At 54.5% G+C, this 15116-nt stretch overlaps 1 protein-coding gene across 6 annotated transcripts in view; it reads left to right on the forward strand.

Annotated features, from left to right (window-relative positions):
* Window positions 1-15116, forward strand: part of Tmcc2 (transmembrane and coiled-coil domain family 2) — a 37852-nt gene that overhangs the window by 14722 nt on the left and 8014 nt on the right. Inside the window, exon 1 of one of the 6 annotated variants that reach the window (XM_013078652.3) lies at window positions 7471-9368. The exons of the other annotated variants lie outside the window; for them this stretch is intronic. Coding sequence (XP_012934106.2) covers window positions 9342-9368 — 27 coding nt within the window. The 5' untranslated portion in view covers window positions 7471-9341. Of the gene's footprint in view, window positions 1-7470; window positions 9369-15116 lie in introns of those variants that run through there. 6 annotated transcript variants of the gene reach the window in all.

Below are 15116 nucleotides of genomic sequence, written 5' to 3' on the forward strand. Positions count from 1 at the left end.
CTCTGGATTTCTTCAAGAAAGAGACTTTCCACAGATTATTGCAGTCTGTCCATAGTCAGAGCCTCACTTGGCCAGTCAGTCACCAAGCTGCCCCTTCCTTTCTTCAGTACATGGTAGGCATGGTTAGCATGGACCTCCCTGAGCGAAAGCAAGGCCCCTCCTCTTGTGGAGCTGACATCCTGATAGGAGGAGACAACCATTGAATGCTTGCATACGTGTTTGGTGGTAGTGGGTGCTAAAATGGAAAATAAAAGCAGAGTGATAGGGTACAGAATGGTGGGGAGAGGTATGCTGTTTTGACAAGTTGGTCAGAAAAAATCTCCTGTAATATGAGAGAGTACATCCTGTGGATCTCTGAGGAAAGGCAATTCAGGTAAACAGAACAGTGGGTGCAAAGGCCCTGAGGTAGGAATGTGCTTGGGATATTCTGGGAACCTGCAAAAGGGTCATGGTGACTGGAGCAGAATGAGCAGGGTGGAGACAGTAGAAGAGAATCAGGCTGGGGGGTGGGAGTTGGAGGGCTCGGGGAGGATACAGACTTCGGGTTTTTTCTTCTCCGTGTGTCACTAGAAGGCTTGGTACAGGTGAGTAGACACTGTTTAAAAGATCACTTGGGCTGCTGTGTGGAGGCCAGACGATGTGACAGTGGAGCGGGGAGTCTACTGAGGAGGCTGAAGGAGCACTCCAGGCCGAGGTGATGGAGGAGTGGCAGCAGGGGGCGAAGTGGCTGGACACTGGGTTTGCTCAGATCTGGCACACGGGCTTACGGTGCATCTCGTGTGGAGCTGGGCAGAAAGGAGAGAAGTCTCAGGTGGCTCATGGGCTCTGGGCCTGGCAGCTGGAAAGAGGAAATTGTCACGGACTGAGGAGAAGGGAAGTGGATGAAGGGAGCAGATGTTCCGTGGTGCAGAGTTGGAGTGGGTTTGGGTCTGTGGAGTGAGACGGCCATTAAACATCCATGTGGAAATGCCAAATAAGCAGTCAGATGAACGTATCTGGAGTCCTGGGGAGACAGCCAAGCCGGAAGCCCAGTTTCGGGGGCTGTCGGCATCTGGATAGTATCAAAGGGATGGGACTGCACCATTTGCAAGCCCAGTTCCCCAGGGGAGAAGTGTTTCCACAGGGTGTTTTAGATTCGTTGGCTGAAGGGACCGTGGCCTTGTGAAAGCAGGAGCGGGAATAGCCCTGCGGAGTGGAGCGGGTTGTGGAGCCCGAAATGAGAGAGCCCTCGGTGTGCAGCCCCAGCTGGGCCCTCCTCGCACGGCTGAGTCAGTGCCCACAGTTGGAAAGCTCAATTAGAAAACTCCTGCCACAAAAGTTGTTAGTACTGCGGTATTTTATGAGGAGGGAAAATGTGAGCCTTGCAGCTGGTGGTTGCCAAGGGCTCTCCAGCTGCTGAGACACAGGAGGGTGTGGGGTTGACAGTGGGCCCTGCTGGAAACTGGCAAAGGGTCAGTGTCTGCTGACCGGCCGTGCAGGGTCTGGGGGCGCGGGCCGGGTGCATCCTGGGAGCTTGTGCGCATGGCTCACATCTGGCCTTCACACAGCGAGGGTTGCCTCCTTGTTATCTGTGGAAGACCCAGCCCAGAGCCTCTGCGGTGACCCGACTTTGGGACGGTCCGTCCCATGGGCCTGGGTGATGATGGAGAAGGTTGCTCCTATGCCCGGTCAGTACGCTTACTTAGAAACTTCAGCTTTGTCACGTGCCTTGCCTGGTTGCTCTCATAACATTCTGTAAAGTTGACAGCAGCTGTCATCATCTCCATTTTACAGATGGATAGACTGAGGCCGAGAGGAAAAGAGGCATCCAGGCCTTGGCAGGGAGAAAGCTAGCTCCTGGGACTCTGTTCTGTCTACAAGATCCAACGGAAGTCCCTGAAATAGCTGAGGGACTGTTTTATGCAACGCTGCAGGAAGGTGGTTTGTGGAGCCAGAGAGATGACTTTGTCTTCCTAGTTACAAGTCTTCCTGACCTGGAAGGACATGGCCCCGGGGGTCCTGTGCCCTGGGAAAGGGGTGTCCCAGTGTTTGGAAATCCCTGAAGCTGTCAGCCAAGTCTCCCCGACCCAGAGGCCTTTGGATGGTGCGGGAAACAGGGTGGTTCCACCCTGGTCTGGGCATGAATAGGAAGTATTCTTCTCTCTAGTAAACACAGCCCACGTGCTCTCTGCAGGCTCCCTGGTGATTACTAGCATCTATTTTTAATTCATAAGCCTCCCCCAGCCCCACACCCTTTGCCATTGTTTGGAACTCACCAGCTGGCATTCGGACCAGAGTGGGCCTGGCAGGGCTTGAGTTACCGAATCACACTGGAGGCAGCTCGAGTTCCTTGGCTGTCCTGGAGAGGCTCACCCCGGCCCTCACCCTCAGAAAGCGGGGGACATGGAGCCCCAAGGAGAGCAGGGTGTGACTGGACAGATAGGGCCTCCCAGTCCAGGAAGGCAGCTCAGCCTTGGCTATGGCAATTTGACTCTCATTTGTTCCCTTCAAATCCAGTTGAAGTTATACCTCAGTTCTTTCCCTATAAAAACAAAAAAGTCCTCTCAGCCCCACCCTTCTGCATTCTACTGTGTGTGTGACACTGAGGAAGACAACCATGCTGTCTTACATGTGTAAGCTGGGGAAAAGTCAGTTTGCTGGTACACGGGCGTGGCAGAGGCATAGAGAATGTGGTGACATCTGTTCCCCACTGTGTGCAGTGCTCACCCTGCCAGGAGGTCTTGTAGGCCAAAGAGGGAACCCGGGCCAGAATGGGGCACTTGACTCCTCAGAAAGCAGACAAATCCCCCACTTCTTTCTTTCTTTCTTTTCTTTTCTAAACAGCAGCTCCTGGAATACAATGTGGGGTTGGGGCTTGTATTCTTTTCCACTCCTCCCCAATCCCTGGCTGGGCATTCCCCCCTGCAGCTTTTTCAGAACCTCTGCCCAGCTGTCCTTGCCCATCCTGGGCTTGGGCAAGGTGCAGCCGGCTGGAAGGCGTCGAGAGGGGAGTGGCAGAGAAATGTTGGCCCCAACCTGGGCCTGGCCTTGCCTTCCCCTCCTTCGTCTTGTGGCTCAGCAGCAGCATGGGGCAGGGCCAGGCAGGTGCCCGGGCATCCTTAGGAGACCGCTCAGTGGCAGGCAGATTCTTCCTGACAAATCAGCCCCCTGCCTCTTGAGGCAGGCAGGTTGGGGAGAGGGCCAGGCCCCGAGTCGTGCTGTAGGGTGAAGGGCGGGGTGGAGGATGCTTCCCCTGGCCAGAGGAACTGCTTATCATCGGACCCAGGCAGATGCCACATCCTGTCCTCAGCAGGCTCCCCACCAGATTTGTTCAGCAAGATTTCTTCCCCACCTAGCATAAATAAACACCCCTGTTTACCCAAAGGGATGGCAGTGAGGGGCCACCTTTAGCTCCAGCTCTGGCCAAGAAGCCAGAGATGCTGGCAAGTGCCCAGGAACCCTGGTTTATTTATGTCTGGGAGTGCGCTGGCTTGGGAGCAGGAGGGCTGGCTGTGCTGAGAGAACTTTCCAAACATGTCCCCTAGGGAAAGTGAAAGGTCCCGAGTTTGATCCCCGGTACCAAATAAATAAATAAATAAATAAATAAATAAATAAATAAAATGTCCCCTAGGCAGCTGGCAATGGCAAGCCACTCTCCTGGCGGCCCCTGCTGTGTCTGAGCTGTTGGCCTGAGTCCACACGAGGCCTCAGGAGCTCTGTTGCAGGATCAGCTGTGTCACAGCCTGCTCACACAGGTACCTCTGCTCTGCCTTCTGAGTTACACAGCCACATGCCCAGGTCTGCAGAGGGCTGCTGTCTCGGTCCCTCTCCTCCACTCCATTGCTTCTCCCCTTCCCTCCTCTCTCCTCCATGTGAAAAGGTCCCTCAGGCAGAGGGAGACCCTGAGGTAGCCGCCCAGCTCCTCAGAGGAGACTTCCAAGGCCATCCTGCTACCAGATGCCTGCCAGGCCAAGAAGCACTGCACTGTGATCTGCCAGGAACCTTCACTCCTCGGCTCAGCAGTAGACCTGCCTGTGCCTGGAGAGCCAGGATTTCCCTTCCTTTAGTCTGCCTTTAATTCTTCTGTTCTTGGCGTTGTCAAGGACCTGTCCAGTCAGGACAGGGGCCGCAAAATGAGCCCTCTCTGCCCCTTACTCTGACTCTGAGATCATGAGCAGCAGCATCCTCTTGGCTTTCAGAACCAAATCAGGTCTCTGTTGCCCCAGCAGGCCGATGGCCTCTGGAATCAGCCTGTATTCATCTTTTCCCTGCTGCTGTTCTTTCTATCTCTGGCTGGTGAAGCACAGAATCGCCCAGGACCCTGGGGCGAGGCTAGATAACTTCCTAGGTTCCTAGCCAGGATCAAGGTCATGCCTCTTTAACCCCTTGTCACTAAGCCCAGGCCAACACTGAGAGAAGAGCTCTTTGTCTGTAGGCCCTGGGGGCTGAGATGATGCCAGCCCAGGCAGGTGGGAAATGCCAGCCAGGTGCACGCACCTACCTCGGCCTCGGCTCCCTCAGACATGCTGCACACTGCGCCACAGGAAGGTGTGCTCAGGGCTCAGGTGTTGGCCCCCACACCAGCGCTGATGACAGCTGGCAGCAAGAAGCCTGTCATTGGGCTCCAGACTGTATGGAGCCACCGCTGGGGATGTGGGCATGGGTCACGGGAGTTGGTGCAGTCTCCCAAGTACCGGGCACCCTCTTCCCTGGATCTGCCACAATCCCGAGATGAGAAATGTGACCCTGGTCCCCTCGGTGCCAGATGAGGCAATGGAAATACAGCACCATTAACCTGATCCCTGCTACTGCCTCTTCTTTTCTTTTTTCCGAGGCACAGTTTGGACTTTCTCTGTTTCTACCCGATGACGGAGCAGAGGGCTCTGAAACCAAAGCACACCTGAAGCTCCCACCCCACTCACTGCTCCAGGCCCCGAGGGGATCCACGCCTCCCCAAGCTGCTCCCGAGCAGAGCCGCAGTGGGAGCTGGGAGTAATGCCTTCTCCCACCTCCCCTTTCTCTCCAGGCACAGGTGCTGGGGTGTCATAAGCAGCTTCTCGGGCTTCTCTGGGCTCACCCTCCCCCGGTCCCTGTCTCCCAAGTTCCCCAGAGACTAACTCAGAGAGCCTTTGCTTCTTTTGTCCTCTTTGACCTTCCCTCAACTCTGGATCTGAAAGTTCTCACTGCATCCTTTTCCTCTTCCCCATAGCTCTCCAGATACCCAGCTCTTGGGACCCCAGGTCTGCATTGTTACCATAGCTAGTGAATAATTCAGCGTGCTCAGCAAAAGCTAAATCAGATCCATGGTGATACTGTGAACAGGAGGCCTCCTTGGGGCAGTAGAAAGGCGAACCCTGGCCTGGAAAGACAAGTACCCTGTAATATTAACTGCATTATATAAGGTTTCTTCACTGCCTGAGAAGGCAGCTTCAGACCCAAATATTATCTGGGCCTTGCGCCCGTGTACTGACTTCTCGGGAGCGTGATGGCATGCCCCCTAAGAGGTGCCAGGCATGTCCCTTTGAAAGCTTTCCTGGCATCAGTGGTCAGTTGAACAGCAGGCCACAGTTTGCAGAGTGCTTTCATGCACATTTCTCATCTAATCACATCAGCTCGTGGTAAGCCCAGAGCCTTTGAGTCAGCAGGGGCCCCACAGGAGTTCTGTGTTTCAGTCCTCTGCTTTAGAAAGGAATCATTCTCCATTGTGCTTGGCAAACAGGGTGGGGGGGCAGGCACTGCATAGCCTAAAAATCGCCCAGAAGGTAGATGCTGCTTCCTTTCTGGGCTACTTTAACTTTCTTCTGGGCCTGTTCTCAGTATAGCCTCCTCTGGGGAAATGGACTGCCTATAAATGTGTGAAATCATCATCTTTTCTACCTGCCTGGCACAAATTTTGATCTGCTTAAGATAAATGATTCTCTTGACTCCTCAGGATCTGGGCTCATGTCTGTGGCCCAAAAGGACCCTGGACCGTCCGTGGCATTAGACCAGCAAAGGACCTGCAGGTGAAGGAGGTGACACCTTCCTTCCCGGCTGAGAGGCGGGCTGGGTGTGTGTGCTCTTGCCGTGCTGCAGCGTCCTCCCCACCAGCCCTCCTTGCTGCTCTTACAGCAGCACCTGGGGCTGTGCCTCCCCACAGGCCCCTAGGATAGGCACCCACCTTGGTTGTGGGGTACAGCTGAGGAACATTAACCTTCCTCTCTCCTGGCCCCAGGGGAAGGCAGGGCTTTTTGGCAACCTGAGTTCCTGAGAAGATCCACCTCTGGCTGGATCTGAAAGTGAGTGTCAGGGGAGGGATCCTTGAAAAAATGACTGCTTCCCCAGTTTCCGGGAGGGCTTGGTGACCATCAGAAAAGAAGCCAGCCTTCCGAGGAGGAACCCTTGCTGCAGATTTTCACAGTGCTTAGGGGGCCTGAGAGTTGTTTAGTATCTTAAATTCTAAGGTACTAAATTTAGCAGCATAGTCTTTGCTCCTAAAGCCTATGACTTCTCAGGCTTCCCACCGTTCACAATGTGTGGATTGTGCACTAATTTAATTCATTAATTTGTTGAGCTGGGATTGAGCTCAGGGCCTCATGCATGTTAGTTAGGCAAGTGCTCTACTGCTGAGCTAAACCCCAGCCCAATTTTTAAAAATTTTTATTTTTAAAGACAAAGAGTAATTAAGTAGGAAGATTTTTTTTTTTTAAAGAGTGGGTGGGAGGGGGACTGGAGAAAAACAAGACAAAGGCAAAGAAAGTATTTAAAATTTGAAGACTACTAAAGAAAGAAAGGGTGTAGCATCACAAGGGAAGAAAAAGGATATGGAGGAGAGGAGGCGAAACTAAGGGGAATCCAGTAAAGGTGAGTGCTGAGCCCCACCGACCTGCAGAGGAGAGTTGTGCCAGAACGTGGGCTTTCTTCCAGCCTCCCTTCCCGACAAGAGCCCACCTGCTGCCCCAGGTGGAGGATCCACTCGGAAGGTTGGAGAGAGTAAGGTCAGAGACCATTAGCTGCTGTGCTGCCCTGGCTGGGGGGGACCGCCAGAGCTCATCCGGAAGTGCACGTGACACCATCGACCCAGCGGCACCTTCTCTGCAAAAGGAGCTTGGCTTTGTGCCTTTCAGAGCCTGTCACTCTAATGCTCATGCCAGTTCTTCCAAGTCCGCCTGCCACTCTCGGCTCTGCTCCCTACAGCGGTTACTGCTCTGGCCTTTTCAGTCCTAAGCCAAGTCTTCCAAGTATGGTGTGGAATCCTGTGGTTTGTGCCAGGTTCGTGCATGCGTGTAGGGGTGTGTGTGCACACATTCACATGTAGTAAGGAGGCCTCAGGACTGGTCATCTATTTCAGTGAAACCTACGGTGTGTCTGGCATCGCCAGTAGGGTCCTGGGAGGTAACATCCACGTGCACCATCTACAGCTGTGAAGCTGGGTGCAGCTTCCGAGTCTCTGAGGCTCAGCTTATCCCCCTGCCTCGTGTCTGGATGCGCGGTCTCATTCCCGCAGCCCTCCTCCTGTCTGCTATGTGGCTGTGCCTGCATCCCTTGCAGTGTGAAGAAGCACAGACAATACCTGTCCAGGCTGCACAGCTATCGAGTGGCAGGATCGTGATGTGCACTGGGCACACCGGTGATTCCGGGAGCCTTCTGCCAGCCCCTGGAAGGAAGGCGTGTCCCATGCCCAGGATCCCAGCCTTGGCATGTCCTCCTGCCCAACACGTTCACCTTTAGTCCACACACCACACACTTCTCCATTGCGAGTGTGGAAACAGAGGCTCAGAGGCTATGGAGACTCTACCCGGGTCCTGTAGCAAGTATGGAACTGAATCTCAGAGCCAGGGTTCTGCACTGCCGTGAGGCCTGGACCCTGGCTCCCACACTCAGAGCTGGAAGTTCTGTGTCCTTGGCAGGTTTGGGAACACTTCTGTATAAAGACAAGAGCAGCTCCGCAGAGGGACAAGAGTCTCCCTCCTGCTGGCTTGCCTGGCAGACATCTTCGGGTTCCTGTTTGTTCCTTTTCTCTTAGCAGACCGTTGGCTCTCTCCCGGCCCTCCTCTTCCCGATGTTTGGTTATTGTGCTGATGGCTAAGTTGGTCTTAGAGACCCTAGACGCCCATGTAGGGGAGACTCTTCCAAGGGTCATCTTTGTGGTGCTGTGTGGCCTTGCAAGACCAAAGTTCCTTTCCCTCTCTCCCTTATTTTGAGACTAGATCTTTCCCAGGCTAAGTTTGAATTTGTGATCCTCCTGCCTCAGCCTCCTAGAGTACTGGGATTACAGATGTGCACCACCATGCCCAGCTGTAGGAGCTTCTTTCTGCTCTTCTGAGCCTTTATGATGCCAGTAAGCCTGGGAAGTAAGACCTATCATGCAGAGAAAGCTCCAGACCTGAGCCCCCCACTCTGCCTCAGTGCCCTGTGACCACTGCTTATAAGGAAAGGTTAAAAAATCTTAGCTTGGTGGGGCCTAGAAAGAAGAGGGCAGGGAAGGACTTTTTTAAGTGTGAGAATACCAGGCGTCTCTGTTGCTAAGGACAGAATTGCAGCAGGTGGCCTGCCTTCCATTGCAGCCACATCAAGTAAATTGATCAGCCTTTATGGTACTGGGGATTGAACTCAGGAACGTATGCATGCTAGGCAAGTGCTGTACTGCTGAGTTCCACCCCAGGCCCCTTCAGTCAGTCATTCTACAGTGTCAGGATTGAGGGGGAAGGACAGCCTCCTGCTATGCACAGGGAAGGGCCCAGATACACATAAGACCTAGTCCCTGGCTTCCTCACAGTTTAGTAGGGACAGTTAAGACATCGTGTTTACAAATAACCACTATACAAGAAGAGCGCTTGGTGCCAAAGCATAAAGATGGAGACCCAGAGGATGGAGCCGTTTATGGAAGCGGGGAGTTCATGTACAGAAATCTTCCTGGCCCTGTAGGTTAGAGCTGGCTACAGAAAGTGGGACCTATGTGATGTGCTTTGTCAGGCTTCCTACATCACAACCCCCAGGCATCGGCTGCCACACGTTTGTACGGTTTTCCTGAGCCCAGGGTCTGGGGCCTCCTGCTCTGGGTGATTTGGGCTGCAAGCCTTGGAACTGGCCCTGGGGATAGCAGTGGGCTCTGCTTATCTCTTCAAACCTTCTGGACTTGCGACTGCCCCGTCACCATGATCCATGTTGCCCCTCAGTATTTAAGCTCTGAATGCCTCACCAGGCACAAGGAGATGAAGAATCCACATCTTTGAACAGTGATTCTGCTTTGAGAAACTGCTGCTAGAGACTGGGCAGGATCCAGGGCTGCGGGGCACCCAGTCTCCTCACTGCTTACAGTCCTCAACTGTGGACCTCTGGCCCCTCTGCTGGCCACAGGATCTCCTCCTGGTACTGTACAGATGAAGTCCAAGGAGAAAGAGACTGCTGTGAGTTTGCCATCCGTTGTAACTTGGATGTTTTTACCTAGGCAGTGCTTCAGGAGAGAGAGCAGGGAGTGGGCAGCAGGAGCCAGCGGAGAAGTGGCCACAGTGGTGTCCAGGGCAGATTGGATTTCTGGGATAGGACTTTAAGGCTGAGGACTTCCCTTTGTGAAGCTGGCTGCTGTTGGACTTCTCCAAGCAGTTAGGAAAGTAGAGAGGCTGCCTTGGGCATGATGGCGCTGTAAGCCAGCGGACAGGGCAGCAGGGAGAGAAGTGGAGGACCCTGGGGGAGCTGGCTGTACTCGGCCTACCAAGGAGCCCCCTCCAGCTCTTCTTTCTGGCCTGGAAGCCAGGCCGGGAGGCCCACTTCCATTTGGAGCAGGAGGTCAGTGAGGCTGTCTGCTCATGGGAGGGTTCTGGACAGGAGGGGCAGGTGGGCAGTCTGTCCCCTCATGCCCCAGCCCACACCCTGGCCATGCCTGTCATACCTGGGCATCCTCATGCACACACTGGCCTCCCTATGGCAACAGCTGGATTGGGGAGAGGCTCTGTATCTGAGCGTGTCCTCCCACTCCTTCGGCCATCCTCCACATCTCCTGCCAGATGGAAGGAGCAGCCTTGAGCCCCAGGGGAGGGGGAAATCCAGAGCAATCCACCCCTAATCCCCTTGGGGCCTCAGACTGGCAATGGCGGCTGCAGAGCCCAGGAGCTCAGGCATACCTGCCTGCAGGCCCCGGCTTCCTGGGGCAAGCCCAGTGCTGCCCAGGGCCCGTGACCCCGGGGCCCTGGCACAGAGCTCAGACAGCAGGAGCCTAAGAGCTCCTGGTACCTTGTCGCCAGCACGACTTTGGGAAACGGTGTCCAGCCAGGTGAGGCCCCAGGTGGGCAGGAGATGTCACATGTTGGGTGAGGGTGGGGGAAAGCATTTCTGGAGTTTGCAGGTGGCTGTGCTTACTCTCTGGGTTCCTGAGGAGTGGCCCCTTCTCCTCTCCAATTATAGAGAACCCCTTGTAGGTGCAGGAGAGTTGGCATGAAATTCGTGGGAGGGGTGCTCATGCTGTGATCGCTTCCGATGAAGGAGAAAGCACAGCAGAGAGGGCTCTGGGGAGGTCCAGGGTGCACTGATTTCTTGATGGTCCATAGGACAATCCAGGAGCAAACTGCTTGACTTTTGGAGAGTTCAGAGGATGGAGGACAGAGGACACCCCAAGGTGAGAGGGCAGTTCCAGGGGCACAGCCGGGGCTCTGTGGGAGAGAAGAGACCAGAGAGTGGGACATTTGGGTGCCAAAAGGGCTTTGTTCTCAGCAGGGAGGGTCTAGCTCTGACTGCACTGAGGGGAAAGAGCTGGAAGCCAAGGTTTAGATGGGAGGAGGAAGGGACAGTGGCCCTCGGGCAGGGCCAACTTGCTGGCTGCAGGAGAAGGAAGGGTGATAGTAGGTAGCCAGCTGCATGCTGCCTCGGGATGGGTAGGTGCTGCAGAAAGGGCCAGTGCCGTAGTACGCACCCTGAACCCCTTGTAGTGATGTGCAAAGCTACCGAGGGCTCACCCTGCCCTCCCCCTTCCATGTGGTGGCGGAGGCTCCCTGCCGGCCCGTTTTCAGCTCTCTGGGGAACTTAATGCACCATGTGTGCCCTCCCTGCTCTTTGGAGAAAGGCCCCTTAGGGTCCCAGGCACCTATGAAGATTGATTGGGCCCTTTCCCTCCATCCCATCCTTTTCCCACCTGGGAGCACTTGGGTCAGCCAGGATGATGCATCCACAGTGGGACTGAGCGGCTTCATGTGGCTCACATGTCCCCACCAGGAAGAGAGAGCCACCAGCCCCACAAGGTGATGCCTACTGGGCTGGGAGAATGGGGGCAGCCCCAACTTGGGGACCCAGCGTCAGAATAATTTCTCCAGCCTGCTCTGTCTGGAGTGTAGGAGTGTCTCTCCCAGCGTCCCCAGAAGGTCAGGCTGCCTACTGGGGCTGAAGGACTTAACTGACCATGGGCTTCCCTCTCCATCCTGTCTGAGTTGCCTCCCTTTCCCTCCAAGACCTGGTAGAAAAAGGGCATCTGAGTGTCCTCTGTCCCAAGAAGCCTGCTGGAATCAGTCATTGGGTAGCAGTCAGCAGGTCGAAGCATTGCTCCTGAGTCACGGGGCCTGTCAGCCCTGGGGCACACTCGCCCACTGGGCTCAGACCCAGCCCGCAGGAACAGTGCCCTGCATGGCTCACCTGCTGTCAGAGACACATGGACCACCTGCTCCATTGTTCCTAGGGTGGCAGGGCTGCTTTCTTCTTCTTCCTCCTCCTCCCCCCTTGTAAGAATGACCTTAATGTTCTTTCCAACTAGGACAGGAAGGCCCTTTCTTCCATGTCAGCCTGCTGTGAGGACCCTAACAGGAGCTCCCATGTGAATCTGGGAAGGGGCTTCCAGCCCCTCTGTGACGGGATCACAGGTGTGCGGCGCCCTCAGAAGTGGTCATTGTTTCTCTGGCCCCTCCTGAAGTGTTTCAGGCATTTCTCTTGTTAAAGAGAACTGTGCGTGACATACAGGCCACAGTTGACATCACTAGGACCTTTCCCTCCTCCTGAAGCTCCACTTGTGCCAGGCACTCTGAGCTGACACTGTCTCCTGTGCACCTCCCGATCTCAGGGATCCCAGCTGTAGGACTAGTGTTCAGGAGGGACACCAGGCGACCCATGTCCAGGGCAGAGGAGGACAGTGAGCTCAGGCCCAAGAGGAGGCAGCCCCCCCAAGGGTCATGGGGGGCCAGGGCTGGGGTCCCGCTAAGCCAGCACCCCTGTAACCTGGCAGCGTGCCTAATCCAGCTTTGCTCAGGGTTGCAGGGAGGAGGCAGGGAGGCGGAGCTGTCAAGGCCGCACAAGGGGTGTCGCAGTATGTGTGGGCCGTGGGGAGGTCTTGCCAGAGCCAGGAAAGAACAGGGAAAGTTGGTTGCTAGACACTAAGAGAGCATCCCAGTACTTCTTAGGTCTTTATATATTTTTTTATTTTCCTTTTCATACCGGTGGTTGAACCCAGGACTTCATACTAAGCTACATCCCTAGTCCTTCTTTTAATTTTTCAAGACAAGTTCTCACTAAGTTGCCCAGGATGGCTTTGAACTTGGGATCCTCCTGGCTCAACCTCTCAGAGTGCTGGAGTTGCAAGTGTGTGCCACCATGCCTGGCTTAGATCTTTGTATTGAAGTAGGGCTGTGGCTCCAGCCATGCCTGGTGGACATGGCATGGCCTCACTGACTGTCTGCCATGGCCAGGATTACAGAAAAAACATGATCTTCCTGCCTATTCTGTTAGAGTCTGCCCAGCCTGACTCAGGATTAATCCAGGGTCAGGGGCTGTAGAGTGACCAGCCTGTCTCAGCAAGAGGGAGCCATGACTCCAGGTGTGGTGCTGGAGGATGGGCATGGACAGAGCAGGTTGACATGGGCCAGGTGAGGCTCTGCCTATTTGGAAGAGGAACAGTAGTACCTGGGTAGCCCCAGGCCTGCTCCTGGCTGGGGGTCCTGGGAGTTTCCACCTGCTTCTGTCAGGGTTGAGTAATCCATAGCTGTGGTCACTCACCCCAGGACAGGGCGCTCTGGGAGGGACTTCTGCTCGGTGGACAGGGCACACTGAGGAAGATCCAGCCCTGCCCCAGACCCTCTCTCTACTGGGGCACTGGTTGGAGATCAGCACCAGCCAGTGGGACCTGACCTTCCATACCCACAGTATGCAGCCATCACCTTCTTCTGTTCCAGAACATTTTCACCCCCACCCCAGGGAAACCCCAGACCCACTAGGCACAGACTCCCAGTTCCTCCCTCCCCCAGCCCCTGGCAGCCACTAACTTGCTGTTGTAGGCAGCCTTTTGTCTCTGGCTTCCTTCACTTAGCAAACTGGTTTTAAGATTCATCCATGTAAAGCTAGATGTGGTGGTGCACACCTTTAATCCCACCACTCAGGAGGCTGAGGCAGGAGAATTACCATGAGTTCAAGGCCAGCCTGGGCTACATAGTGAGACCCTGTCAGAAAAAAAAGAGAGAGAGGAGAGAGAGAGAGAGAGAGAGAGAGAGAGAGAGAGAGTGAGGGAGGGAGAGAGAAGGAAAGAAAAGGAAGGAGAAAAAGGAAAGATTCACCCATGTTATAGCATCATCAGAACTCCATTCCCTTTTATGGCCAGGTGTGATCCATTATATAGAACACACATTTTTTTACCCATTCATTGGTTAAAAACAGCCTTCTGAGTTACGTCCACTCTTTGGCAGTTGTGAAGAGTGCTGCTGTGAACTTTGTGTCTAGTGTTTGTGTGAAGACGAACTTTGGGTATTCAGCTCTTTGGGGAATGTACATAGCAGTGGAATTGCTGGGTCGTGCAGTAATTTTTTGTCTGGGTTTTCAAGGAACTACTGCACTGTTTGCCCTAGTGCCCGTGCTACTTTACCTTCCCACTAGTGATGTGTGAGGATTCCAACTTCTGCACACACTCACCAACATTATTTTGCTTATAAAAATGTATTGTAGTCGCCCTAATGGGTGTGTAGTATCTTAATTTGCCTTTGCTTCGAGCACTTGCTGCATGTCCTTTATTCACAGTCTCATTTCACCCTTCAGTATCCTTTAGGGTAAGTGGAATCACCCCCCTTTTCCAATTGAGATAAGCAGGTCTCACGAAGGTAATGGCAGCCGGAAGTGGTGGTACATGTCTGTAATCCCAGCCCTCTGGGAGGCCGAGGCAGGAGGACCACAGGTTTGAGCCCAGCCTGGGCAGCTTATGACTTAGCAAGACCCTGTCTCAGCATAAAAAAAATTAAACAAGGGCCAGAGATAGAGCTCAAGGATAGTGACACACACAAGGAAACACACAGTAACTGACAGAACCAGGGTTCTAAATCTTACCCGCTGCAAATTTAGTCTCCTGTTACCTTACACAGGCCTACATCCTGTCTCATAACCAGTCTCTTTTAGGAAATCTGTCTCCTCTTAAGCTCTGTCCTCTTCCTGATCCATCACTTGGAACAACAAGCTCTCATCTTCCTCTTTTTCTCTAATTTTCCTTCTCTGTTAAAGCAGAATCCTCTGTACCTCTGTTTGTCAGCCAGTCCCTGGGCTTCTTTTGCCTTGGTCACCCTGTCTCCCTCAGTCCTGATCCTGAAAGGGAGGTTGCCATGGCGTGCTTGCCTGGGGAGGGCCAGACACGGAGCAGCCCCCCTCCGCACACCGCCTCCTCCTCAGGGAGAGAACCAGGTGTGGAAGCTCTGTGACTGGAGAGGGACCAGCTGGTGGTGGCTGCTGCAGACCTCCCTGGGGGGCGGGAAGGAGCTGGCATCCCACTGCAAGACTCTCAGGTCTAAGATCCAGGAAAGGGAAAAGGGCCCGGGGCTGCTCTGTCCGGCCCGCCCTGGGAGTGTCTGTTCTCCTCAAGTCCATGGGGTTTCACGGCCAGATTCAGTTTTATCTTCCACTCGGGACTAGACGGCTTGGCTCGGGCACCTGGGCCATCTAGGGTTTTCTTTCCGGATGGGAGTCGGCACTGGGAGGGAGGGGTGGAGGATGTTCCTTCCTAGATTTGTTTAGCTTGTGTGTGATGACAACAGAGCAGCGTGGGAAATGTGGGTTCTGCACCAGGGGGAGGCCACCCGACTCCCTGGAGAGGGCTCCATCCAGGCTGGGGCTCCAGGCAGGCTCTGCCTTCATCCCTGACCCGGTCCCGCCTCCCCGATGGCAGTGTGTGGACGGTGGGATGGAAGGAGCAGTGGAGCAGTAGAGTG

Source organism: Heterocephalus glaber, unplaced genomic scaffold (genome assembly GCF_053883595.1).
Source record: "Heterocephalus glaber isolate CG9 unplaced genomic scaffold, H.glaber_assembly_v1.0 deba00001600, whole genome shotgun sequence".
NCBI classification, from domain to species: domain Eukaryota; kingdom Metazoa; phylum Chordata; class Mammalia; order Rodentia; family Bathyergidae; genus Heterocephalus; species Heterocephalus glaber.